We start from the raw sequence: 26,242 nt of genomic DNA, 5'->3' as shown, positions 1-26,242 counted from the left end.
AGGACAAAAAAGCATCTCCTTCCGGAGAGAGGCCCAGGGGATGCTGGAGAGACAGCAGCCCTGGGAGGGCCCTCAATCAGATAACTAAAGTCGCATTCGAGGTCTAATTAGCGGACAGCTCCAAACTCATGATCTGCGGCCCAGCAGCTCTCATGGACTAATTAGCTGAGACATCCTTGGGCGGGCCATGCACTCTGGCCTTCCCAGAAACATCCTGGCGAGCTCCGCAGATCAAGGCTGGCATCGGGTCCAGAAGCTGCCTTACACCGGCCGGACAGAGATACAAACGCGTTGCTGGGCAGGCAATGTACCTTACAGCACACGCAGCTCGGGGAGACTCCCTGAGCTCCAGTGGCCCCGCCCTCCCCGGGTCCCACTGCTCCAGCCACTGAGGGGTGTTGCACAACAGCCCGACACCATCCTGGATCAGAAAAACAAATCACCCGCTCTGTGGAAGCCCACAAAGTACCCAGAGCCACAAACCAACCACAGAGAGTGGGCACTGGCTGTCCGGCCAGCTCTCTCCACCCCGTTGCTTCTGAGCAAGTGGCGGGGGCCCCTCACAGCAAGAAGGACTCGGAATCGCAGTGGGGAGTCGGCAGAAGACAAGACCTTTGCAAAGGCCAGGTCTGCATCTTTGAGTGGCCCCTGGCGTGAGAGCAGGTCCACGCATAAATGTGCTACACAGGCTAAGTGACCGCAGGAGGCAGCGCCCGAGACAGCACCGGCACAAAACCCTCCAGCTCTAGCCCCCGGGGCTCCCTGGCCGGACGGGCCTAGGCAACTGGTCACCAAGTGGACGGAACACTGCGTTACACTGCCAGCCTCTATTTGAGACTCACGGTGCACCTTAGCACAATCAAGGCTCTGACAAGTCCTGCAGTAAAGCAGCTTGTTTACTTGGGAGTTGCATCTGCTGTTTTCCAAACTTGTGTGAGTGGAGGACCTCCCCCCCACCCCAGAATTCCAGGAGAGACACCACACTTGGGAAACAGTGCCCTGTGCGAAGCAATAGGTCAGCGTGGGGCAGAGGTCACCGGCTACAGCCCGACAGGCGCAGCGGGCCAGGCGCTGCGGCGGAAGCCTACGGAAACTCTCCTTTCCATGAAGAACTGTGCGCTCTCATTTTTCTTGAGACAAAGAACCATCTTGGCTGACCTCCCCACCCCTACCCTCACCCCAATCTTGGAGAGAATTATTTTCTCTGACAGAAATACAAATATTTATTTTAAAAAATCCTATCTCTACAGGAAAACAGACACAATAACAATGATGAAAGGCTATGAAGAGAGAAACAGGACTGGCGGGCACCACGGGGCTGCGGGGGGCTGGGGGTCCACGCCCTGTCCGAAGGCCCAGCCACACCACTCCAGACGCGCACTGCCAGGCGGGGACGCCCTTACCAGCTTGCCGATATCCAAAAAGAAGCCCGAAAGAGGGACTTCCTAGTGAACATCCCCCATTTTTAAATGTTGGTTTAATTTTCTTTTTAAATGCGTAGGTCAAAGAAAGCATTCCTGAGGGCTAGATTTGGACCACCCACTTGCATCTTCTGCCCAAAGGGAGAGAGTGAACTGCTCATTCTCCTATTTCCCAGGCTCATCTGGCCAGGGCGCCCTTGGGAGCCGGAGCTGGCGGCTCTGGGGCTGGCACTGTCTCGGGCGCTGTCCCATGTGTTCACCTGGCACACGCACCGGCTCTCCTTCCGAAAGATGCAGTTGTGGCCCCTGGGAAGGTCCTGCCCTGAGCACTGGGCCCCGGCATGTGTGGGAAGGGGTGAGCTATTCGCCCAGCACACAGAGGGGACCCCGAGTGGCCAGGCCGGCAGGGGGACCCATCATGGTGTCATAGCACTAAGGCACCTTCCAGAAAGGGTCTCCATTCTCAAACCAAAATTAGAAACAAAGCCCATGTGGAAAGACCTACAAAGGAAGGCGCAGTCCCCGGGACAGGACAGGCAGAACGCCTGTGCACAGAGGCTGGGCTGCAGGGGCCCATGCCCACAGCGGGGCCCAGGGGAGCCTCCGCACACCCAGCCCACGTGACACATGGCCTGGGTCCTCTTTCGTCTCTGTTAATATGGACAGTCGCGGCTCATGGGTGTAAAGTGACGTCCGCGGAGGGACACAGCAACGCCTGCACCCCAGAGACAAGTGCAGCCCCGGACAAGAGGGGGCGTCACGAGAGCAAGGGACCGGGACACAGCCCCAGACACGGCCCGGTGCTGCAGCCGGGCCAGCTCCAGCCGCCCGGGAGGACCAGGGCCCGCACGAGGCCTCCGGGGCTTCTCAGAGCCCCGAGAAAGGGGATGCTGGTCTCACGCGCCTCTCAGAGCGGGACCGACAGCCACAGCAGTGGGAGGAACCTGGAACCCGGGGTGAGTCCCCCAGCCAGGGACGGCACTACTCAAGTGGGAAAACAGGCAGAAGCTTCTGGAACATGGAGCTGGATACAGCCAGGAGAGGGAGTCGGCAGGAGAGGAGGCCCAGGTGCCAACAGCCCCTGCAAGGGGAGCCGGGCAGTGTGGGCTGCCACGGGCAGGCGGCTGCGTCTCCCAGCGCCCCTCGCACCACAGCGCCACGTCCCCCTTCGCACCCGGGGACCACAGGCAGCAGGCAGGGCTTTTCCGTGCTCTCACGCCCCCTCCACCATCTGGAACCAGGGGATTCAGAAGCCCTGGCAGACAAATGAGCCAAAAGATGGAAGGAGCCTGGGCCACTAAACCACTGCGCGGGCAACGGTCACCTTCCAGCCAAGATCCCTCCTGCAGACTGGCACGTGAGTGACACGTGAAGTTCTAGTGTGTTAAGCCACGGCAGTATCAAGGTTTATTTGCTGTAACAACTAGCGTTGCCCAATCCAAATCAGGAGAAGGAAGAAAGAAAACTGCGATGGGTCTAGAAAACAAATCCTCACCAAGGGGCAGCTCAAGGCAACAGCAACGCAGAAAGAACACATCTTGCTGTGTCAGATCAGCCACCGCCTCCTACATGCAGCCCACCAGGAAGCCTCCAAAGAGAGGGCAACTTGAAGACCCCTGGGTGCTCAGTTATGCCTACTACCTCGATGAAGAATAAGTTGTAACACCGAGAAGGTTCTGCCCACCCACCCAATGAGCTCCTGGAAGGGCTGGGGGCCAATGGGGATCAACTTTGAACACAAAGCAGGAGTAAGTCAAGGAGCTAGCAAGCCATCTCAGGAACTCAGAATCTTCCGGAAGCCAGGAGTGTACGTGGAAGCCAAAAAGAACTCACAGGCTCCCCACGGCAGGGTTTCTCAGCCCTGGCACTATGGGTGCAGCGGGGGGAAGGGGAGAGCCCACGCACCACAGGGTGTTCAGCAGCGCCCCAGGCCTCTGCCTAGCAGACATCGGCAGCATCGCCCGCCCCCCAGGCTGTGACAGCCAACGTCCCCTGCTCCTGGCGACAAGCCCTGTTCTGTACAGGGTGCACCCAGGGGTGGCCGTGCCCAAATGGAGACCTGGTGTGCTCAGATCTTCCATCCTCTCCTATCTGGATTTTTATGTAAAATGTCCAGTTTTTCAGTGCTGGCGACCAATGAATTAAAAATAATTTTTTAATGCGGGAAGAGCCACAAACAAGCGTGCAGGCCACCAGCTGCACCTCTGCTACATCCAGAGGGAAAACCAAGGAAGGACATAATGCCTGTCCCCACACGGGGGCCCCTAGCTCCCCAAAGGCCAAACTGCACCCCACATCCCTGGTAAGGAGCACCCCCCCCACACACACAAAGGCAGAGACAGATAAGGAATCCAAGCTGCTTCTGGAGGATACTGTCAAAACATCGCTGGCTTTTCAAAGGCCCTCTCCCACATTCCCTCTGCAGGAAAGCCCACTTTCCTCCCCAACATCCTCACCCCCATCAGCCCCGTCCCCCCACAATACAATTACCCTTCTGCTGTGGCTCCCAAGGCCCAGACCCCGAGGTTCTGGTCTGTGAAGCAAAGACGGTGACCCCGGCCTCCCGGCACCGCCGAGCTTCTGGGGCCCACACCCCGCCAGGCCCGGTTTCCGTACCTTCTAGCCCCTCGTTAAAGAGCTTGTTCTGAGCAAGCTTCCTTTACTTCCAGTGGAAATCTGGGTTACCGGGGGGAGGGCAGTAGAGAAGCTAATAAATCTCAGAATATACTTCTTGGCTAAAGGAAAAAAAAAACCCTACTTAGTGGTGTCATGAAACGACTTTCCATGTCTCTCTGGAGAGAGGGGCTCAGAAGCCCCTATTGTGTCCAAGCTGTATTAAATCAAGCTGTGCGCGCCCCGGGCCTGCGCCTGTGAAGAGTGCCCCGAGCCAACTCCGATGTTTAAAGGGAAAGGGGAAAGTTTCCAAGCCTTCCATAAATTCCGACGAGAGGAAGTTTCAAACTTGGGTGTTCAGTCCGTGGCCCCCTCATGGAAACAGCTTGGTTTCATGTATTTGGTTTTACTGTTCAAACTTGAGGGTCTTTTTAACTTTTTATTTTTACAGGGCTCAGAAGAAAAGGGAAAGGGAGCCATTTGCTCACTGTGTGCCAAAGAAAACGCCCGCGCCTTCGTCAGCGGGCCTCTGCCTTCGGCGCGGTGGGGAGGGGACCCCCCCGGCTGCTGGCACGCCCCGCGTGCGGGTCCTCCTGCCGTGGGCACCAGGCCTGGGGGGCCAGCTGCTAATGAACTTGGGCAGGACCCACTCAGGATCAATTCAGGTCAGAGCGTGGGAGTGGGAAGCAGGCAGGACAGTCCCCTGGCTGTGCCTGAGCTTCAGCCACCGGCAGGGGGAAGAACAAAATGGACACTTTCCAAAAACAAGACGAGGCCCAGCCACCGGCCGAGGAATCCTAAATTTAGTCCCTGGGGTGGGGGGCTGTGTCGGCTCAAACAGAGTGCCCATGGGGCCCCGCACCACTCGGAAATGTCGCCCAAACCAAACAGGCCCTCCCAGGAGCCTCAGCCCCGAGTCCTGGCTTCAAGGAGTCCCCCTCCGTCGGGAGGGGTGACTCACGCGCACCAGCTGCCACGCTCAAGCGCTGCCCGCCCAGGAGGTGGCCGAGGCGGGTGCAGGGTGCCCCACCGACAGGTGGGAAAACTGAGTCCCAAGAGAGGCAGTGGGGAGTCCGGGGAAGCCCAGCCGGGCCTGAGGCAGGAAGGACCCAATATCGAGTCCCAGCCTCAACACAACACCCGTGTCCTGGAAGAAGGTCCCTTGTCACCCAGGGCCTCACTTTTACCATCTGTAAAATGGGAGTGAGAATGTTCTTTTCAAAAAGCTGGGATAAGTCACCCGTGAAATTTAGAAACGTAGAGGTGTGTATACACACGGGACATGTGTATACACACGGGACATACGCATACACACGTCTGTGCTGCTAAAAAGAGACTCCTGGGTCTCACCCAAGATATAGATAGTTAACAGCTGTCGTTGGTGCAGCTGGGCACCCCGCCCCCTCTGCGGTAATGACACCCTGACTCTCTTCGGGGCACCACCCCTCCCCTCTGCGTCCCTGTGGCGGAGGCGGGTCTGGCCCATGTTCACAAGGGGCCTCGGACACCTACTGAATCGGAATCGCCGGGGTTGAACCCAGAAGTCGTATGTTTCATTTCCCAGGTTACTCTGCGGCTTTGGGAATAGCTGCCCAATAAACTTGGGGGTGGGGCTCAGAGAAGGTGTTAATGCCCCCAGGATGCCGCGCACCGAAGGGTCTCAGATTCCAAAGGGCTGCCAACACGGGCCGCTCTCTCAGCCCCAGGCCAAGATGGCAGTCCCGGCAGGGAGGTCCTGTGCGGCAGAGGCCTGGTGGGTCGAACGGGACCCCAGAAAGCACTGGCTGGCTCTGCAGGGCAGCTCAAGGGGCGGGCGGAGGACCAGACTGCAAACCCAGCCTCCGCGTGGCCACAGCCCCTGGGCCTGCGGGAGGGGACAGGTCATGCCCTTACCCACAGAGTACGTTTGGCATCAGGAGGTCTCCATAGCAACCCTCCAAGGGGAGAAGCTGTTACCTGGTGACCAGTTAGAGTGCAGGGGGGACAAAGGAGGGACGCAGAGGGGGTGCTGAGGGCAGGGGGTTTCCAGAAGGAAGAAAACCACAAACACCTTTCCATGGGGGGAAAAATTCCAGGACAAATCCTACCTCCTTCTCCCTCACAAGATGCAGTCGTGAAGGAATATTTATTAACAGCGACAAGAGCAGCCTTACTGAGTGCCACGTCTCCACCAGGCCTCAGGGGTTCATGAGGTCCACGGAATTCACACCCCAGCCCCAAGAGCGAGAGTCACACTAGCCCCATCGTACAGACTGGGAGACTGAGGCCCTGGAAAAATGAGGGAAGTTGCTTTAAGGTCACGTAACTGGTAGGCAGGAGTTTCAAGCTCACCCAGGTCCAGGGCCGCTGTCCTACCCCACCTCCTGTGTGGGCAGGTCAGCACCCTGGCCTCAGCACCCTCTGGGGTTGGCAGAGGCTGGCTTTGAACTCAGGTCTGCCTGAGGCAGGCATGCACAAGCCCTAGTGCCAGGCTGCGCCCAGGCTGGTTAATAGGAGGAATCTTGGGGGTGCTGAGCACCCACCTTTAGGGAAAGGCTAGTTGGTGCACAGAGGGTTTCTGTTCCCCAGGGTTCCACAGCAGACCCCGAGCCCCTGCCCAGCCAGAGCACAAAGGAAGGGGATGGAGCACGTGACCCTGCAGCTCCCAGCCTTCCAGGTAGCTTACGGGGTCTAAGACAAAACGCAGGTTAATTCCTTAAGAAGTCCCAGACGGAGGCAACTTCAAAGTGACTGAGTCCTACTCCCCATTTACAAGCACCATGGTCGAAGCCAAGGGAGGGGCGGCCTTGTCCAAAGCGAACAGCAAAGCCAGGCCGTTCTGCACCATTAATGGGTCCTGCCATGTGTCCCACACTGTGCTCCGGGGGTCATGGCTGCGGGAAGGGAGCGGTCACTCAGTTACCACGTGAGTCGATCACTACTGAGCGCTGGTGGCTGAGTACCGAGCACTGGGACGAGGATGAGGACAAGGAACCAGGATGAGGGAAGGAGCAAGAACACCAGTGAGGAAGGAAACGGGTTCTGAGCGGGGCCTCCGGGAAGCCTGCTCAGAAGTGGTGATGTGGAAGCTGAGCCCTGAAGAATGAGTGGGGAGAACTGGGCAGAGTATAGGGAAGAGCATCTCAGGCAGAAGGAACAGCATGTGCAAAGGCCCTGAGGCGGGGGTGTGATGGACATGTTCAAACAGAACCCGCATGGTGAGAGGGAGGGCAGCTGGGATGAGAGGTGGGAAAGCCGAAAATTGTGCTCAGCCTCACAGACTTGGGGAGGGACCCAACACATCCCATAAAGGTCACGGAAGTCACAGTGGGGATTCACGTCAGAGCACGATTCTGTAAAACCCCACTGGCACCGTACACGCAGCCTGGCCGAACTATCAAACTATCAGAGGCTGCTGGAATCCCCTAAGTGTGACATGATGAGCGCTTAGGCCAGGATGGCAAGCAGGGGACAAATCTGAGAGTCACTGAATCGGATCATAGGATTGGTACAAGTTCTCCATCTCTGGGGAGAAGGTCCTTCCAGCTTCTGACTGAGTACCAGGTGGATGGAGCCCCCGGGTCTGAGCCGCCGAGGCCCGGAGCACTCATGGGTCCCACGGGAAGGAGGAGGGCAGGTTCAGACAGGGTACCTTAGAGTGTGTGAGTGGCACCAAGGGGAGCTATCAAGCCGTGGAGACCCAGGTCTCCGGGCACCTGAAGCTCTCCTCCGCCAATGCCGCCAAAGCCGCCACGCGCATCAGCCCTGGGTGCACCAGCTGTGGGCCGGCTGCGCTGAGGACCAGCGCCTCTCCATCACCTGCTCCCGCAGGAGGACCAGCCTGGGCATCTGTGTCTCTCCGACGGTGACCTCAGAAGAGGGACTTCGGTGTTGTTACCGGAAGGTTGCAGTCTGCACCCTCCATGGCACTGACAAGTTCCAAGCCCCTAAAAGGCACCTTTAATCCAATTGTCTGTGTCAAGCGGTCAACGGGCAGCCAATGGGTAGCCCCCCTGTCCCCCTCCGCCTTCCTCCCAGCTCTCCTGTTGAAGGTGGTGATGCCCAGCGCAGCCCAGCCCAGCTCTCACCCCTGGATGCCCACCCAGCCAGGAGGGCCTGCCCTGAGCCCAGTGGGGGCCACAACGAGCAGCCCTGGGTGCAGAAACCCCCCATCCTGGCTCAGGGCGCCCGGCCACATCTACGCTCAGCACACAGCGCTGCACAGATGCTGCAGTCACCCCAGCAACACACTGTCGGGTGGAAAACCTGAGGCTGCCAGACGTTACGGTCACTCTAAATTCCAGAAGTGGAAGCCCTACCCTGTTTGGCCTCCAGATGCCAAATATTAATTATATTACTATTAATTGCATATTAATGTGAATAACCATAATAACTGTCCTATTCATTACCTACTTTCTGCGTGTCACGTACCGAGCAAAGTGTTTCATGGGTGTTCTTATTTAACCTACATGACAGCTGAGCAGCATTCATTTCTCCTCCCATTTAGGGTGAGGCGACAGAGGCACAGAGAGGTTAAGGAACTCACCCAAGGTCACACAGCTGAGCAAAGCCAGGCTCTGACTCAGGGCTGGCTGTCTCTGGAGCAGGATCCCTCATTCTTCCTTCTCTTCCCCCCGCCCCATACGGAGCTGATTGAGGCTGCTTTCCCGAATCACCCCACCGTGAGATCTTAACACCACAGATACACTGTGTATCTGTTTAGGTAGGTCAGCATATACATCTGCGCTTTATACCTGAAAGGAGAGAGATTTCTTTTTTGCCCCCAGGAACCCATTTTAGCCTCCTTCAGGGCAAGTCCAGAAGGGTCTGGACTCCAGACCAGCACTGCCCAATAGGAACAGAGTGGAAGCGTATGTGTAACTTTAATTTTTCCAGTAGCCCCGTTTAAAAAAGTGAAATTAACTTGAAGAATGTTCTTTAAGCCAATATATCTAGAATAGTGCCATTTAAAATATCATTATATATAACCAATGTAAAAATTATTGACGGCAAATTATAATATATTCGTTCTCTGCAGATTATAATATATTCATTCTCTGCAGATTAAGCCTTTGAAATCAGCCATATATTAGAAGCTCAGTGGCTGACGCTGGTGGAGCATGTTCCCTGGGTTCTAACTGCTCTGCAGAGCAACGGTGTTTATCATCCCCAAGCCTGAAAACCCAAGCTGGAGGAACTTTCTCCAGCCAGGGAGCCGTCAGAGTATCGCCACCCCTCCAAACTTGCAGGACCCCCTACTGCGATCTCAGGGATTGCAGACAAAACGCCACGTTCCCAAGCAGATACAAAGCTAAATAGACATTGGCCTCTGTCCTCAAGCAGCTTATAATCTGGGAGGAAGTGGGGAGTGAAATATTTACCAAACCCTACTGTCCGTCAGGTCCTGAGGCTTCCCACCCATTACCCTTTCCACCCTCCCCCTAGAAAGGGGGTTCTGTTATCGCTATCCCATTTTACTGATGAGAAAAACTGAGGCCTGAGAACATGGGTCTTGTCTGGGGCGCACCTGTCTGACTTGGTCAACCCAGGGCAGAACACAGGAGGCGTCAGCAAAGCGCTGTGAAGGCTTTTAGGATCCAGGGGGACAGCCCTGGGGGAAGGCCACAGCGGGGGTGTGGGGAACGAATCTTAAAGGTCACAGAGAAGGAAGAAAACAGGATGGAGAGGGGGCAGGTGCATTTGCAATAGGTGAAGAAACTATGCATGGATGTCCGGGCAGGGGGGTGATGGCGCAGCACAAGGGGGTCTTAAGAGACAGGAATTCTAGGTGCTAAGATTCCTCAGGACGTAGCCCCTGTGCAAGGCACTGTCCGAGCGGAGTCCAAGTTCAGCCACCCTGTCCTGGAAAAGCACCCACCGCCCAGCCCATGGGCCCTAATGCCGGCGGAATCCAACTTCCCAAAATATTTACCCAAAGGCTCCGGGCACCAGACTCCATTCTGTAAACTTGGATGCCATTCCCCAGCTGCAACGATAGATCTCCCCGAGACCAAGATAAACTCTCCCTCCCGTTCTATATAATGAAAGGGCGGTGGGGAAGAGAACGGAATAAATCCACTCTCTCCGCGGCCCAACTTGGAAGGGAGCGTGGTCAGCAGCGAGAAAGGGGCAGGGGAGCCGGCTCCTTATCAGGCACAGGGCTGCGCGCACACAGACAGGGCTTCTGGCAGGCGCCCTCCCTCCACGGCGACGGAGGGAGGACAGAACGAAATCTTGGTCCTCAAAGGACACACACACCCTCCTTGAGTTCCATCAAGCCAGTATCTCTTCCCCTCGCTTCCAGGAGAGAACAGTCCCGTTCACGCACTGAAGTACGGGCCGCAGGCTCAGGAAGGAGGCCCGTGGTGTCGTCAGACCGGACGTCTCCCCATGGGGCTCGGGGAACAGCCCCGCACACTTGAAGGCTCCAGCAAAGGAAGCCACAGGACACGCCGGTTCTGGGGTGTGGATGAGGGAAGGCCGGCCGGCCTGCCTCGGACAGTCCCCACGGGCAGCATGGACGGCGTCAGCGAGTAAGCGCTGGCCATGGAGGGGTTCATTTACCGCTGACAACTATGTTACTCCCACCTACACACGGAAAACTGAGGCTCAGACGGGTGAGGGTGCGGTCACCCCAGCAGATGGCAGGGCCGGCTCTGACCCCAGGCCTGCTGTCTCCCCAGTGGGAGACCTCACACCCTGGGGGGAGCCCTCCCAGTTCCTTCTTCTCTCTGCCCTGCATCCCAGGTCAAAGCCCAGCTCTGACCACCTCCCTTCCCTGCTCTGCAACCTCAGGCTTCCTCTGCCTGCAAAACAAGCCCTGACTCCCCAGGGGCGTTAAGAGGAAGCGGGTGCATGCTCAGGGTCCCCGAGACCCCCACACCATCCCATGTCACCCACTCCCAACTCCACAAGTGTGGCCTGGCCTCTCCAACGTCCCGTCCGAGAAGCGGGCTTCCTAGCATAATATTTTCCTCCCGCAGAACGTGGGAATAAAGGGCCCTTTGCTTGTCTCCTGAAATAACTGGCTCTCGCCATAAAGCAATCTTCTGCCCAATAAAAATATTTCTGTAAAACGTGGTAACTCTATCTGCGGTTCCTTTTCTGAAAGTCAAAAATCTTGGAGAGTGAAACATGGAAGAGGCAGGCTCTCTGACAAGCTCATGAAGTCATGTCTACCCTGACGGTCCCTCCGTAACGCAGTGATTGATTTGCTGTAAGCGCCAGGGACCTGGTGGCTTAATACTCTCAAAGCGAAGCCCTAGTTCAAATTTCTACAGAGCAGTGCCCACCACCCTGGACCTGGGGTCCACCAGGTGGGCTGGGGAGCAACTGGCTGGGACTCAGGGGTCTGGGGACTCCGTCAAGCAGCCGTCACACCCAGCTGAGTTGTCACCTGTGGCCTGTCCTTGTCCCGACAAGAGGCACCGACTGTAAGTGAGGGGTGCCCTCCAGGCAGAGTGTAAAGTCATACACAACTAACCCAAATGAACCCCAAGACATGAAGTCACGGAAAACGACCGGGCCTCAGTTTCCCCGTCTGGAAGAGGGGAAAAACATAATCATCACATGGCAATTCCTGAGCAAACAAAGATGGCTTCTCCTCATCCATGAAAAGCATCCACGCTCTGTCCAGGTGCTGTCCTGCACCCGGACAGACAGAATGAGCTTCCTGGGATCGCGCAGACCATAGGCAGCCCCGGAGGCTGTGGGGCCCGTTCACTGAGGGCTCACTGCAGGCCAAGCCATAAGTCACTATGTGCATCATTTCATTTCGTGCTTGGAATGCCTCCCAGGAGGTGGGTATTCTTTTCCCCACTTCACAGGTGGGGAAACTAAGCCCCAACATCAACACAGTTCAGGATAAACCAGATCTGAAGCCCAGGTTCAAAGCTCTGTGCCCCCTGCAACTGGGGGAAGACCCACCTAGGGAAACAGGTTAATAAAATGAGTTTTAAAAGGTAGCCATACAAACTAAGTCAAGAGCTCTTAACCTTGGGGCTATGAGTGCCTTGAAATTGGAGTTAAAGGTGTAAGCACACTTATCTGAGGGGAGGGATACCATTCAATTTAGTGGGCTCCCCAAAGGATTTGTTACCTACACACTGGGGGTCAAGAAACATCGATCTATGATCCTCATGGACAGGCCAGGAGCTTGAAGAAAGGCTGTGACCCACGTGGGCTGCATGGAGGAGGTGGCAAACCACCCGGGCTCTTCTAAGATTGACTCTCAAGGAGTGGTTCTCCCAAGATGGCCAGCTACCTGCTGGGCTGCCTGGCCCCCACCCATGCTGACCAGGTACGGCCCGGCGCTGTGGTCAGGGAGCCTTCCTCCAGGAGCCCGGCTGGGCACAGATGCCCACACCGCCCACCCAGCGTGCATTCCCAGCCTTCTCCTCAGCCCTCAGCAGTGGTTTTTCTTTAGGAAGCCCCCCACCCCTTACCTCCCTGCCCTTGAGGTTCGGGGTGGGGGCGGCTAATCCCAGCCCTCACTCCATGACAGCCGTGTGACCCAGAATGGTCAGAGGCACAGAGGCTGGTTCTGGAATGGGTCTGTGAGCCATGAAAACAACAAGAGCCCCGCCCGCTGCGGCTGGACTCTCTCTTCCAGCCGGAGGGGGAAGCCCAGACCGATGGGCGCCGGCTCCGCTGCCGGGGGGAGTCTGTCTGAGCATGCAGCTGACCCGAGAGAAGCAGGACCGGTAGAGAGCGCCAGTCCCCGAGTCCTTTCAACATCCCCTTCCACCCCGGTGTAGAAGGATAGGCCTGGCAGCCCACGCAACAGAGGCCAGAGGCAATGCCTGTCAGTAAAGCTCCAAGTCCACCTGCAAGTTCAAGAGCCACAGCCCTGAGCAAGGACGCAGGAGACAGAGCCACTGACTGAGAGGACGGGGCCAGCTCCTCCGTAAGGGCCACTCAATTGATTCCCACCCCTGGCCCTGCTCTACAGGTGGGGGGAGGGCCATTCCTACCTCAGCTAGCCTCAGCCCTCCCCCATCCTGCTCTTCCCCCACCTCCCATTTTCCTATAGGGTCCCTGTCAGCACAGCCATCACCCAGTACAGAGACACCCTGATTCTGGGTGCTTTGGGGCACGGGGACCCGAGGTCTCTGCATTTACACAGCACCGAGGAGCTTCAGATGTAGGGGGTCCTCAGGCCAGACCCTGAGTCCTTCCTAAGCCTCTGCCCACTCTTCGCGCTCTACCTCTGTCAGTGACGCTTCTCACAGAGCTCCCTGCACCAGCTAGCTCCTCATCGCTCCATCGCTTGTAAATGTATGCTCTTCCGGAAAAACACAGACGTAGTACACGCTCGTGGAAAAAGAAGTCAACGGTGTAGAAATGCATAATGTGAAAAGTGAGATCCCCTACCCTCCCCCACCCCTCCGCACCCCAGGGGAACAGCCTTAAACAGGACATTCTTCCCGATCCTTCTCTGGGTTCCTGCAGACACAGAGATGCCCAGGCCCGAAGAGACTCGAGTCCTACAAAAACCAGGACCACATGACTCGCAGGCTGAGCTCCTGCTTGGCTCATTCAAGGACTCCTTCCCGTCGGTGTGCAGCCCCCCACCTGTCGCAGAGAGACCCACGGAGTGGCCCCACCACTGCTCACAAGCCCGTCCCCATGATGGATATGCAAGCTGTTATGAAGCTTCCATTCCTCCAAATATGTGCCGCAGCCATGGATGCTCCTGCAAGTATGTGCTTCTTCACTGCAAGGGTTCCTCAGTGCCCTTATGACCCACTCCAGACTGACCACCGGCATCACTCCACCGAGACAGCCCCTGCCAGCCCACCTGCGACCGCCAGGATCCGAACTCCAACCAACAGCATTCAGTCCTTTTTCTCCTCCGGCCTCTTGGCAATTCCTCTCCGGGAGACCATGCCCTCCCTGGTAGATGACGTCGATGGCCCCCAGTGACCCCACCTGTGTAGTCCCTTCCCCGATGTCTGGGTGGGACCCAGGACTGGCTTTAACCAAGGGAGTGTGGCACTGCGAGTTCCTGTCCTCACCTTACAAAGGCCCGGCAGTTTCCATGGTGGCGCTCCTGGGGCCGCCATCCTACGACGAGCCGGTTTCCCCGGGGCCACCATCCTACAAGGAAGCCCGAGCGAAGCACGCGCGCAGGCCCCTGGAGGAAAAACGAGGCCCCGGACACAGGGCCCAAGGGGGGCTGCTGCAGCTGGGCCCGAACTTCCCAGCCACTGTAACTGTACCACAGGGGACCGCAGACAAGCCACGGCCGCCCAGTCCCACGCACCCTGCGCAGCCTGGAGCAGGTCCTCAAATGACGACGTCATTTGGAGTCACTTGTGATACAGCGAAATGTAATGTAAACACCCTCCCTTCTTCACTACATTCTGAGAGGAGGAAGCGGAGGCCAGGAGAGGTCATGGTGGACACCTGCTAGCTAAGCCACCCTCACCCCCACCGAGGCTCAGAGTTCCCAACACAGTGCTCTGTCCGGCCCCCAAAGACTCAGCCACGTCCTCCTCCCAGGACACGGCTGCCCCATTCTCTCCTGGCCCCTAAGCAAGAAAGCACGCACGGCCGTCCTGGGAGAATTGGTCCTGACCAAGAAGTCAACGCACCAAAAGGCCTGGAGCTAACAAACAAACAAACAAACAAACAAAACACCACTTTGGCAATGAGAGGTGAGGGAACTTGGCCAAGGTCACACAGCTAGTGAGAAGCGGGGCCGGGCCTTGAAACCAGGCACTCAGGCTCAGCACCCACACCCGTGACCAAAGCCATTGAGGGCGACCCACAGGAAGGATCACGTGTTATAACGGGCCTCTGCACACACGGGTTTGGGCAAGGACGTAAATACAGGTCACCTACATCGATCCAGCTAGTCAGCTGCAAACGTGGCTGCCCGCGCCCACGGTCCGTGTCTGCAAACTCCACAGGAAGTCACACAGAGCAACCTTTACTCTTGCCCGACGTGACGATCTGTCACAGCTGTGCTCTTTCCTGTTTCGTTTTTTAATGCTGGTCACTAAATGGGTTTTTGTGAAGCACAAATGGGGTTGTAACATAGTTTAAGGGAAAAAAATGTCGTCTGGTTTAGGATGGCACTCAAATCAGACCAACCTAGATCTGAGTCTGGCTGGAGCAAGACGCCACTTCCAGGTCGCGTGCCTGGATAAGGAGCAGACTCGTCATAACAGCCCCAGCCCCCCAACGGTGCCGTGAGAACGGAGCGGCACGGACAGCGCCCGGCCCGGGGCGCAGCGGGCAGCAGACACTCAGGACCGCACCCACGGGCTCAGCACAGAGCCGGCACCAGGCGCTGAGGCAAGTGGCACCGCAGAGCCCGGAGGAAGGAGGCAGGTGCCCGGCACTGACCCAGGCAGCACGCCCCTGGGTTTCCAGGGCCGGGGAGCAGGAAGGGCAGCCCCCAGTGCCCACTGAAAAGGCAAATCTGTCCCTGCTTGGTGGCGGTTTTCTCCCAGCACCCTTTTGCTTTTAAAGTCCATGTAGATCACTTGGGGGAAGAGGGGTAAAAAACTGAGTCAAGGTCCAAGGGCACCAGGACAAGGCTCCCTCTGGAAGCCAGGCAAGGGGTGGCACCCCTAACCAGCACCCCCAAGCCTGCTCAGTGCAGCTGCCATAAGCCATGGCTTCTGTGCAAGGGGCCAGCCCACGTGGCTTTCACGAGTTAGAAAAACATCCTCGGAGGCTGTGGTCTTCCCCAGGCCTCACCTGTGGCCTGAGGGTGGACAGGCCCAGCCTGCTAACAGGGGCCCTTTATGCTCTCTGCCCCACACTCGCAGGGCCCCAGCTCTGCAGTCAAGGCCAGGGCGCACAGCGGCACCGGCCAGGCCAGCCAGCCAGCTCCAGGCTGACTACTCCCATGCGACTGACAGGTTCTCCCCAGCCGTCCCCCCGAGACAGAAAAGAGAGAAGCTGGAGTGGACAGACATCAGTAAAAATAATAATAATAAGCCCTCACTGGTGTGGCTCAGTGAATTGAGCATTGGCCTGCAAACCAAAGGGTTGCTGGTTCGATTCCCAGTCAGGGCACATTCCTGGTTGCAGGCCAGGTCCCCAGTTGGGGGCACGTGCGAGAGGCAACCACACAGTGATGTTTCTCTCCCTCTCTTTCTTCTTCCCGTCCCCTCTCTCTAAAAATAAATAAATAAAACCTTTAAAAATAATAATAATAATCACATAATCAGAGAGGAAGACCTGCGGGGGAGCAGACAAGGGCTCAGCACCCTCCACGCCCAGGCCCTGCCCAGTCCCTCTGCGGGACCCCGGATTTCTGCCCTCGCGTCTCAGAGGCTGCAGTCCGGCCTCAGTCAGGCACCGGAAGTGGGCTGAAGACTCTCTCTAAGCAGCAAACGTGCCTCCTGGCCTTTGCACTTCCTAGACCCCTGGTCTGAGACGCATTCCCCAAACCTCTCATGGCCTGGCTAGTGTTCTTTGGGCCTCAACAGCTTATCGTCACCTCCCCATCCAGAGCGGAAGCCACTCTTTCATCTCTTTCACTGCATCCTATTCTTCTCCTGGGGTTCGACACTATGCCCTAGGTACCACAGTGAGAAAACGGCGCAGCCGGGATTTGAACCCAGGACATCAAGCTCCAGAGTCCTTGCTCGTTAACCACCACCGTGTTCTGCCTGCTGTCCTATTCGACGTCTCTGATCCTTCCTCAAGGGTCCCCTGGATGGCAGCTGAGAACTAAGTGCTGTGCCTGGACCAATGTAGACATTCCAGAATCTCTCACTGAGCCCAGAGAAGAGTCCCTTGATTCCTCTTTATCCTCCAAAGTATTTTTAAAACAGAGAGCCATCCCCCACATTCCTTCTTTCCCTGCACGAGAGCTTCCCCAGATCACGGGGCTCACCCCTGCCCTGCCGGCCCCTCACACAGGGCCTGACCCTCGTCTCCCCTGCAGACAAAGGCCAAGCTCCGTTAGGTGTCTGAGAAAGCCCCAGGCCCAGGTCCGGACCCCTCTTCAGCCAACTGAACTTCAATCAGCATCTCTAACGAATGGCCATCTTCACCACGCGCTGCTGGTCCCCCCAGCGAACAGTCACACGGCTGCTCCATACCCCCTCCCAGTCCCTTGCTCACCGCCACCTCTCCCCCATTCACCCTGGGGCTTACATCACAGATCTGTGGGACCCCCCTCTGACCCTAGACCACGTGGCACTCACTGCTCTACATGCTCAGTGTCCCCAGAGGGTCCTCAAACATTCCCGTAACATTGTCTTCCGTGTTCTGTATCCACCTTCCCACACCAGGAGCCAAACAGTCTAACATGAATATCTACACAAAAATCCAAAGTAAAAAATATTAGTAAATCAAGAACAGAAACCCTTTAAGACAGCAGTCTGTCACGACAAGGATTGAGTTCAGGGGCGCAAAAGGAAATCTAGCGATGCCAGTCACGCCTACAAACCGTACATTAGGGAAGAATGAGCAGCTCCAGCAGCACCCCAATAGCAGCTGATAAAACTCAGTAATCATTCCTGGTTTTAACAACCTCAGCAAGCCAGGAGGTGAAGAAAGCTGTCTTCCCTGGATAAACAACAAATATATTCTTAATGGTTATTAAACATTGTAACCATTGGTGGGAACCAATGCAATAAGATAAGAAAAATCAACCAGATGGGAAAGTTTAGTTCCACTAAATGCTAAGTTCTCCAAGGCAGGAACTATGTCCTAATCCTCATAGTTTCCCCAGCACCCTACCTACGATCCAAGATTTGTGGAATGAACAGCCACCCCGATGAGGTCCGATTGCCATTAAATGTTCTTAAAGCACATAGCACAACTTAGACTGTGTAATTTGTTTTTAAAAATACTTCCTGCTAGAGTGTAAGCTCCACGGGAGCAAGGACCATGCTCGATTGATGCAGCAAATGTGTACCTGGCCCAACCTAGGTATTCAGTATGTATTGCACAGACGCACAAATGACTTCAATAGAGTGTATTCAATAGATAGTTGCTAAACTATAATAAATGTTTTATCCTGCTCATCAGCTGGAAAACCCAAGCCCCAAAGAAGGGAGGGACCCTTCTCCTGATGCCACACCACAGTGAAGCCCACCCAGCAACCTGGAGACCTCTGAAAGGCGTCAGCCACACGCAAGGCCACACGCACAGGCCACAACCCGCGTGGCTCACCAAGCAAGAAAGGGAGGCCTAGACCCGTTTCACGGAGCCCTCTAAACAAACACCCCCCCAGGGCACAGCCCAGCGCGCAGAGCCTGCGGCAAGGGCTCCTGAGTGGCACCTCCCTGGGGCTGAGGATGACTTCAGCGGGGGGACCCGAGGCTTTCCTCACAGAGCCCCGTGACTGGTGCCCACATGGATAAACAGCCCCCTCTGCTTTCCCGGGAAGTTATCAAAGAATTACTTATGTCTCTGGAAAGGCTTGTTTGGAAAAGGTTCTCCACCCGACCTGGGCTTGGCAGCGGCGGCGGCATCACCAGGCCGGCCCTTTGGGGAGTGATCAGGCTTTTCCTCCACCCCGAAGGAACGCGGCCACTCTTCGTGTGGAGAGTCTGAAGCCAGCCATAAAGAAGCAGGCAGCTTCCCAGGATAAACCGAGCACGGTGACATCAAAGCCCGCCTTCCAGATTAAACAACCGAGGCCTTCAGCTCTCGCTGGCGTTCCTTCCAGGATATTCTGGGCTCCTGCCTCAGTTCTCCCTCGGATGGAATGGCAGATATTTTGTTTGTGAGAGTCTGAATTTTTTCCTTCCTCGGGGAGAGGGGGGAGGGAGGGGCAGAATGAGAGCAAGGGGAGGAGAAAGAATGTCTATGAGAGACAAGAGCCCCAGAAAGAACATGTGTGAGGGAAGGAGAGGGGAAGTCAGGGAGGCAGCCAGAAGCGCCTGCTTTGGAATCCAACAAGCGACCTAAAAATTCCAAGAGTTTCTGAACCGAAGCACGCTGCAAACCCACAGCCAGCGAGCGAGGCCGCAAGAACCCTCGGCCCAGGAGGACGGTGGAGGGCCTCTGACCAGAGCCGGCCGGCCTCGTGGGCCATGGCCCGGCCCATTGATGTGTGGGTGCCTTTGCACCCCCGTTTCTCTGACGCACCTGGTGAACCAAGGCAAGGGGCCCTGGTCCCTTAGAACGGGCTCACAGCAGTTCTGGGGCCGGGTGAGTCTCCCTGGGAGTGGCCTGTCACTGCCTCTGGTGCCCTGGCCCTTGGGCATCCAGCCCCACCCCCCAGGACCCCCACATCCCACCAGGGCCAGCTATCGGGCTCCTCACAGCTGACCCCCCTCCCCACACAGGTTGATGAGGGCCACCAATCCATCCAAATAGCTGGAGGAGTGCCCCCAAGTCCTTGACAGCCCACGGCAACCAGCTCCAAGGCCGGGCAGCACACTGACGGCCCAGCGGCTCCACACCACACACCTGTCCCGAGGGACAGGTACTTCAATGTGCCAAGTGTCCCAAACGTGCGGGGCTTTTCAAAAGGACTGAGCACCAGGAGAGACATCCAGTCCCCACAGGCTGTGGAGCGACTTTGACCTGCAGTCCCTTCTGGAGATCCTAACCCGACCATCACCCATGTCCACGGACAAGCGCGAGCCGGGGCGCCTCCCTGCACACGGGCCACCCGCTCCGCCACCCCTTCGCCCTCCCTGGCTTCCAGGCTCGGCTCCAACGCTGCCTCACACAGCCTCTCACGGGGTTTGCTGCCGGCCGGTATGGCCATTCACCTGCTCGCTCTTTCAGATGGAAGCCACAGGATGGGGGCCACAGCTGTGTCATCTGGTACCGTATCTTCATGCCTGGCACAGGTAGGGAACTCATAATGAATGACAATTCATTATGAATCGTAATTAACAGCCGAGTGCCTGAAAGAAAAGGCCTAATCCATTTGCTCCTGTATCCGGTTCCATCGGGCTGGGGAAGAGGGGGGGGGGGGGACAGGGATGCAGGGATGGTGACCTAATCCATCCTTCATTCATTCATTCATTCATTCACTCTCTCCTTCATGTAGGAGATATCTCACGAGCACCCACTACGGGCCCTGGGGCTGCCGCAGGGAAGGTGCATTGCCCAGAAAGGGATTCTTTCCTTGCTGAACAGTTTGACCTTGCTGTTTGAAATCCTCTGGGGAACAGGTGGGTCCCTGAGCGTGGTGCTACAAAGAGAAATCCTCTCTGCCCATCCATTGCCCACATTCTCTCCTCACTTCTGATGTCCCCACTGGGAGAGGACATGACTCACCCTCCAGGTGCTGGGAGCTTGTGGGGCCAGCAGTGGTGGTCACCTGCCTTTACTTGGCCCTGGGTGTATTACACCTCACGCAAAATGGGAATGCAGGGGGACTTTTCCTGAGTTCAAGGGACTAAAATATGCACAGAGCCTGACCCACGGAACGGGCCTCTTTCTAAAAGAAAAAAAAAAGTTTCAAAAGGAGGACGAGACTCTCCTCAAAGCCTCTACCCGAGACCACGTCATGGAGACGCATTAAAGCAGCCAGAACGTGACCTTGCCGACCACGCACCACCCTAAGGGACGAAGACCTATTGGAAACCAGAAGCCCCACCTGGCACTGTGCCCAGCTCCGGCAGCCCCCGTCCCTCCTCCCTGATCCCCAGGTATAAAGAAAGCTCCCAGGCGGGGCTCGGAAGCTGGTCTGGGGGCCACAGGCAGAGAAGACCCTCCGTGGACAAGTCCGAGATACCAGCAAGTGGAGGCCCAGATGCCTCTCTGCCAGCCTCAAAGCAAATCATCTTTTAATTCCAAACACCAAATATTTAATTTATGCTCTACCTCAAATGTCAAGCCTACCTCCCGGCACATAGCTCTGAAACCACGTAAGGAGGCCTAACACTTTCCATATGGTGAAGACATGGGGCTTTTTAATTGTGCCAACTGGTATCAGCCAAGGGTAATTCCCCGGGAATCCGGCACTCGGGCGGCAGCCGGGCCGGCCTCCAATCGGGACCCGCGGGCTCCCCACCGTCCCCCAACAACAAAATGCACGGTGTGTCCCCTTCATCAAATTTCCAAACTGCCTGGCAGCCACCTTTGCTCCAGAGCCTCCCTTCAGGCATTGGACGAAAAGGAACAAAAGAGCCGACGGGGGGTTGGGGCGGCGGTTGTCTTAAATGCATGTGCACACACGTGTGCGCACACATGTCCACGCCGCAGAAGCGCGCGCGCACGCGGCCGCCCGGGCCACTGCTCCGAGTACCGTCCTGTCGCTTTCTCTACGCCATCCAGCTTTCTGATTTCACACACTGTTTCTTCCACACCCCGCATCTCCCGTCGGTTTTCTTTTGTCCCTGCCTGTTACTGCTTCCTGTTGCCAAGACTGTCGCCCTTAATCCTTCGGAGATCATTATGCTCCTTTCCATGTCTCTCTGGCGAGGACCTTGTTGCTGGGCCTACGAACGGGGCGCTTCGTTGGTCCTCTTTCGCTCTCCGTGCACACCTTGCAGTCCTCACTATGCCCCTCCACTGTGCTCCTGTGCCCCCGGAGTTCTCCTTGGGCCCGTGGAGAGAACAGAAGCCACGGCTTCGCCTGCATCCCTCCCAGTGAGTCTACAGCGTATAAATAAGGTGCTTTCCCAATCTGGGCCCCCACCGTCCCCTGTACCAGCATCTCAGTGAACCCCCCAGCTGGGCAGAGTTATCAGCCATAACCCTGCTAGGGATGAAAATTTCCTTACGCCCATTTTACAGATGAGCTAACTAAGGTACGCAGAAGTAAAACGGCTTGTACAAGGTGACAAGCTCTTGGGGCAGAGCCTGACGTCACTTTTGTATTCAGGAAGACAGGCTGAGATTAGGGCCAGCGAGGTCCCCCTCTGACAGCCCAGGACCTTGTACGGGACTCAGACACACTCTGAACATGTATTTACTAAACCACTCACGTGCTCTGTCAGGGGGGACGAGGACAAGAAGGCGCCCCTCCTGCGTCTGCGCACCCCCACACCTGCCTCATCCTGAAGGGCTCTAGGAAGGGTGAGTACAGCACCCTCTGGGCAGACACCGTAGTGGTGGGGGCACTTGGAAGGAGCAGCTTTGGAACCCAAGGCCTCCCGCATCCTGATGACCTAACAGGAGCACCTGCCGCTGGGAGCCACAGAGAGTGAGCCGGCCCCAGGGGTGCCCGCCACGGTCCTGTCCAGGACCTCAGTGCTTCCCCCACTTGGCACATCCTGTTCCCACAGTCACCGTTCCGCCCACTTGCACCTCCTTTTCCTCGGAGTCAACTTTAGACTCTCTCTCGCAATGGAGCTCCATCCTAAGCAATAATATCCGCGAAATCACGGGTTTCATGTCCTAGTTATTTTTCTTCCGATAAGAGAAAAAAGTAACTGGTAGGATTAAAAATGTTCCTCGAGGCACCACCTGAAATCACCTTGCAGGCCCCTGCGCTGGGCTCCCCTGACCTCTGCCAGGGGGCACACGCCACCCGCACCTCTGCAGACTCAGTAGCTGGGCCTGGGCTGGTGGAAACCTAGTCACCAAGCACAGCTACGAGGCAGCAGAGGTTCCCTCCCCTTAGGATCTTGAGGGCCAGGGCCCACCCTCCACCGCCCAACATATGTCATGCCGATGGCTCTGTGTTTCCCATCTTCAAAAGTACTTTGAACAAACATTAATGCCCCCTCAGTGTTTCCCTGAGACAGGGGGCAAGAAGGGGAGGGGGTGAGCCCTAGCCCATGCTGCCTGCGGCCCGGGGGCGGGGAACCAGGCAACACAATTCCGCGACTTCACCAAAGCCACCGACCTAAGCTGGGGCCCCCTCCCCACCCTCCCTCACTTCCCCCCATGGCAACTTTTACTGACTCACATTCCTTTCGCTGGGAACACTACTATTTAATTAAAAACGACAGACTTTTGTTTTTCTCTCCTTCCTTCCTCCTCCCTCCCATCCTCCAGGACTGGATGCCAAGGAGACCCACCAAAAACATGCGGGTAACATTTGTTACGGCTTTGAAGATAAAAGTCAGTTGAAGTAAGCCCTCACTGTATTTCAAGTTTCCCCTAAAGCGTGGAGCAAGCTGCCTGGCAGTTTAGGAAAGGAAAAAAGGGAGGCGGGGGGCGGGGGGCGGAGACTGCAAAAAATAAAAAATGTCATTCTACAGGAATACTTTGTAAAAATAAACAGGCTGAAAAAACCCCCAAACTTGATTAATGGAAATCCACTCAGTTGGCCTCTGTCTTGAGCCACAAATGCATTTATTTGTTCATAGGGCTAAATCGGATCATTTTCATTGGGCTTTAAAAACATATGTAGCCCATAAACCAGAAATGCTAAGGGAAGACAGGGAAGTTTGTAGGTGCTTTTAAAGGACCCTGACTCCAGTGCCCCCACCCCCCAAGGTTGGCCTGTACTGGGGGGACAGCAGCTCCGATTCCATCCCAGCCTACAGGTGAAGAGAAGTGGGAAGAGAAAGCCCCAGCTAAGTAGGCGGAGGCGGTGGCGGAGCAGATGGGAGCTTCTCCGGGACACAGAGGTTAGTTCCTACGTGCACAAGAGTCGGCTTTGGCCGCAGACTCCCCGCCTGGCCCGGGCCCCCAACACCGCGCTGAGGCAGCCCTGGTCCCACCACTCAAGCGCAGACTCCCCGCCTGGCCCGGGCCCCCGCCACCGCGCTGAGGCAGCCCTGGTCCCACCACTCAAGCACACACACATCTGAAAACTCCACGGGCCCCTCCCCAGCCGGTGGGCAAGACCAAAGAACTAACCAGACCTGAGACTCGGTCTGTTCCCCTCTAAGTTAGAAAAAAAATTAAATGTCACATCAAAAAGTTGATTCATCCTTTGATCCTGGGCTTGCTTGAGTTCCACGCAGACCATCTGAAAGCCCGTGCAGAGCTCCGGAGCTCAGAGGACATCTGTGAACACCAGTCCCAGGCCAGGATCTGGGCCTGGACTCACTCACCCCCCTGTCACATCGACCGCTCCCCCAGAAACAACTCCAACCTCAGGGACCCTCAGGAGCGGGCCTGGGCTATAGCAGAATGAGGTGTGCTCTCTCCTTGTGAGCCGACCTAGGGTGTCTACCAGGTCTTCTCAGCGCCCCCCAAGCTCTGTCACCCAGGTGGCAGCCTGCTCTGCCGGGGTTCCCGGGCAGACAGTACTGACAAATGCCGCAGACGTACAAACACCTTCGGAGGCCAGCACAGTCCTGCGCTCCACTCAGACACCCCTCAATGCCTGCTCCCTCTCCCAGCCCCAGCTCTAAGCCCACCTTTGAATGCTGGCCACAAAAACAAGGTAGTCAGGGCAGGCCCCCAAATCCACCCCCCTCCCCGGACCCAGCACAGACTGGACCTGCATCACCCCCTCACCTAGGACCTTTCCCCCAGAAAACCCTCTGCCCCCCCACCAGACAGGAGACTGCTACCCATGTCACCTCTAAGGTTCCTCAAGGTATGGGGGTACAGGGTCATGTTGGTGGAGCCAGGGGCAGCAGAGGGGATTTTTGGACTTAGGTGCTGTTCCATGAGGGTGCTACCAGTTGGGGTGGGTGGGTATGGAGACCCATCTCTGGGGGTGAAAGTTGGGCGCGTGGGGATCGTACCCGGGTTCCTCTGCCAACGGTGCCCGCCGCCCGCAGCTGTCGGGGTCCGGAGCTGCCGCCTGGGCAGCGCTGCCGGCCGATCCATTCCTCAATGCCTTTCCGAGCCCATGCAGCACTCACAGCGAAGCTGTCACCTGGGGCCGGGACCACACAAGCCCCTGAGTCTGGCCCCCCGGGGCGAAAGTTACGGAGAGAGAAGGGTGAGAGCCGGCGCAGCAGAGGCAATGGGGCCGGGAGGGGGTGCAGAGCTGGGGCACAATCCGAGAGACGCGCGCAGGCAATCTGGAGAAGGGGTTCAGCGAAGCCCCACGAGCAGGGAGAGCAGTACCCAAGGAGGAAGAGTCTGGGGATCAGAAGAGCGCGCCCCGGAGGCCGGGGCTGCTGAGGAAACGGGGTGAGGGTCTGAGGACGGGCGCACTGAACACGGAGTAAGGGGAAGAGGGGGAGTGAGGTTCAGGAGAAGGGGCGCAGTGGGCGCAGGAGCCAAGATCTTGGAAGAAGGGCATGAGGGCCAGAATCTTGGGGGAAGGGGTTTGGGAGTCTGAACAGGGGGCGCCGCGAGCGCGAAAGGCGGGGACCGCGAGAGGAGGGGTTGAGGCTCCGAAGAGGGGGCACAGGACAACCGGGAGCGGGTAGATGGACAGAGAGGAGGCCCGAAGGCTGCTCCGGGAGCGGGTGTGTGGGACTCGTGGCCAGCGCTGGGGGTGGGGGTGGCCCTGGTAACGAGATCCCGCGGGCTAGGCCGTTCCATCCATTCCCCGGGTCCATGCCCCGCGCGCCCCTACCTTCCGGGCTCTCCCTGCGCTTGCACACGGCGGCGGCTGCACATCGCGCGCGGCGGCGGCGGCGGCGGAGGCAGGAGCAGGAAAGAAAAGAGAGCAGAGAGTTAGCAGTCGCGGGGGCGAGGGCGGCGGGGCCGGGGGCCGGCGCGCGGGCAAGGACACCGACCCGGCTTGGAGTGAAGTTTCCCCATGCTGGGGGCGCGGCGGGCGGGGGCGTCCCTAAGCCATGCGCCCGGCCCGCGGCCCCGCGGCTCGCCTCCCCTCGCCTGGCTCGCCGCCTCCCGGAGCAGCCCCAGAGCCGAGCGGAGCCGGAGGCGGCACCGGGACTGGCTCCTGCCGCCGTCGCCGCGGCCCGACTGACGCCCGGGCGTGCCGAGCCCCCAGCCCGCCGCCGCGGCCCGCACCTCCCCGCGCGCCCATTGGCCGGGCGCGGCGCATCAAAGGCGAGGCGGGCCGCCGAGGGGGCGGGGCAGGGGCGTGGCCAGAGGGCTGGGGGCGGGGCGCAGCGAGGCGCTGCAGATCTGGCGCAGCGCCCCCTCCAGGCTGCGGCGTGCGCCCCCCAGCCGGGTGCCAGGCGCTGGAGACCCTGGGTCAGAGACCCGGGTGGGAGGCTCTGGCCAGCAGGCACATGGGGACAGACACCCTCTTGGGTCCTGCCCTCTCTAGGACAGCCGCTCCCGTCGCCATCAGTACTGTGCCTTCGCTCCGCTCTATTTTCCCTTGGAGCGGGCTGGGCGGGACCCAGGGGCTCCAATTTACAGGTCATGAAACTGAGATCTGGAGAGGACGCCTGCTGCGTCGCCCGTTCCCAGTCTCCCCACGACCTGCCTTTGCAGAAAGTGTTCGTTTATTACTCGTGGCACGCCCCCTGCTTCGCTCTCTAGGTTTTGATTTGAGAGCCCAGGAAAAGCCCCCCACC

The 26,242-nt window shown here is 57.6% G+C and overlaps 1 protein-coding gene across 1 annotated transcript in view; it reads right to left on the bottom strand.

The window, feature by feature from the left end:
* The window catches only part of NKD1 (NKD inhibitor of Wnt signaling pathway 1), a 60,849-nt gene extending 35,184 nt beyond the window's left edge, over nt 1–25,665 (bottom strand). Inside the window, exons 1-3 of the mRNA XM_090260653.1 lie at nt 25,490–25,665; nt 25,327–25,362; nt 24,542–24,675 (exon numbers count right to left, since the gene is read on the bottom strand). Coding sequence (XP_090116779.1) covers nt 24,542–24,675; nt 25,327–25,362; nt 25,490–25,514 — 195 coding nt within the window. The 5' untranslated portion in view covers nt 25,515–25,665. The remainder of the gene's footprint in view (nt 1–24,541; nt 24,676–25,326; nt 25,363–25,489) is intronic.
* Between the last annotated feature and the right edge of the window lie 577 nt (nt 25,666–26,242).

This window comes from Furipterus horrens, unplaced genomic scaffold, assembly GCF_987537825.1.
Source record: "Furipterus horrens unplaced genomic scaffold, mFurHor1.1.pri manual_scaffold_13, whole genome shotgun sequence".
In the NCBI taxonomy this organism is placed as follows: domain Eukaryota; kingdom Metazoa; phylum Chordata; class Mammalia; order Chiroptera; family Furipteridae; genus Furipterus; species Furipterus horrens.
This window is presented reverse-complemented; position numbering and strand designations above follow the sequence as displayed.